General features: G+C 73.5%; 1 protein-coding gene across 1 annotated transcript in view; it reads right to left on the bottom strand.

The window, feature by feature from the left end:
* Nucleotides 1-389, bottom strand: part of CLTB (clathrin light chain B) — a gene marked incomplete at its 5' end in the record, with an annotated part of 8,903 nt that extends 8,514 nt beyond the window's left edge. Inside the window, one exon of the mRNA XM_019505950.1 lies at nucleotides 297-389. Within this exon, the coding sequence (XP_019361495.1) occupies nucleotides 297-389 (93 nt within the window). The remainder of the gene's footprint in view (nucleotides 1-296) is intronic.
* Between the last annotated feature and the right edge of the window lie 68 nt (nucleotides 390-457).

Here is a 457-nt window from a genome sequence, read left to right as displayed (position 1 = left end):
CCCCCCTCACTCTTCCCGGCATCAAAAGTAGGGGGCTGCTCGCCTGTGCCCCCCCCCCGGCAGCCCACACGACCCTCATGGCAGCCCCACCAAGTGCCCACCGAGGGGCTTGGTGACATCACACCCCTGTGATGTCACAGTCTCACAGGCACCCCACCCGTGGCGGGTGCCGGCACCCCGAGGATGACATGACGCGCGGGCAAGCGAGTCAGGGCAGGGCGAGGCGAAGCTGGAGCCGCTCCCTGAGCCCGTGGGATCTCTCCGGCATTCTCCGGCCCGCACAGCCCGGCTCGTACCTGGAAGACGTCGCCGTTGAGCGCGGCCGCCCCGTCCGGCGCCCCGGCTGCACGGGAGGGAAGAGGCGGCGGGTCACGGCGGGCGGGGAGCCCCCAGCCCCACCCCCGACCCTTCCTAGGGCCCACCCCCCCTCCCGCTGTGCCCCGGCCCCAGGTCCGCC

Source organism: Gavialis gangeticus, unplaced genomic scaffold (genome assembly GCF_001723915.1).
Source record: "Gavialis gangeticus isolate Ggan-Ray unplaced genomic scaffold, GavGan_comp1, whole genome shotgun sequence".
Classification (NCBI taxonomy): Eukaryota; Metazoa; Chordata; order Crocodylia; family Gavialidae; genus Gavialis; species Gavialis gangeticus.
The sequence above is the reverse complement of the archived record's forward strand: the minus strand, read 5'-3'. Positions and strand labels throughout refer to the sequence as shown.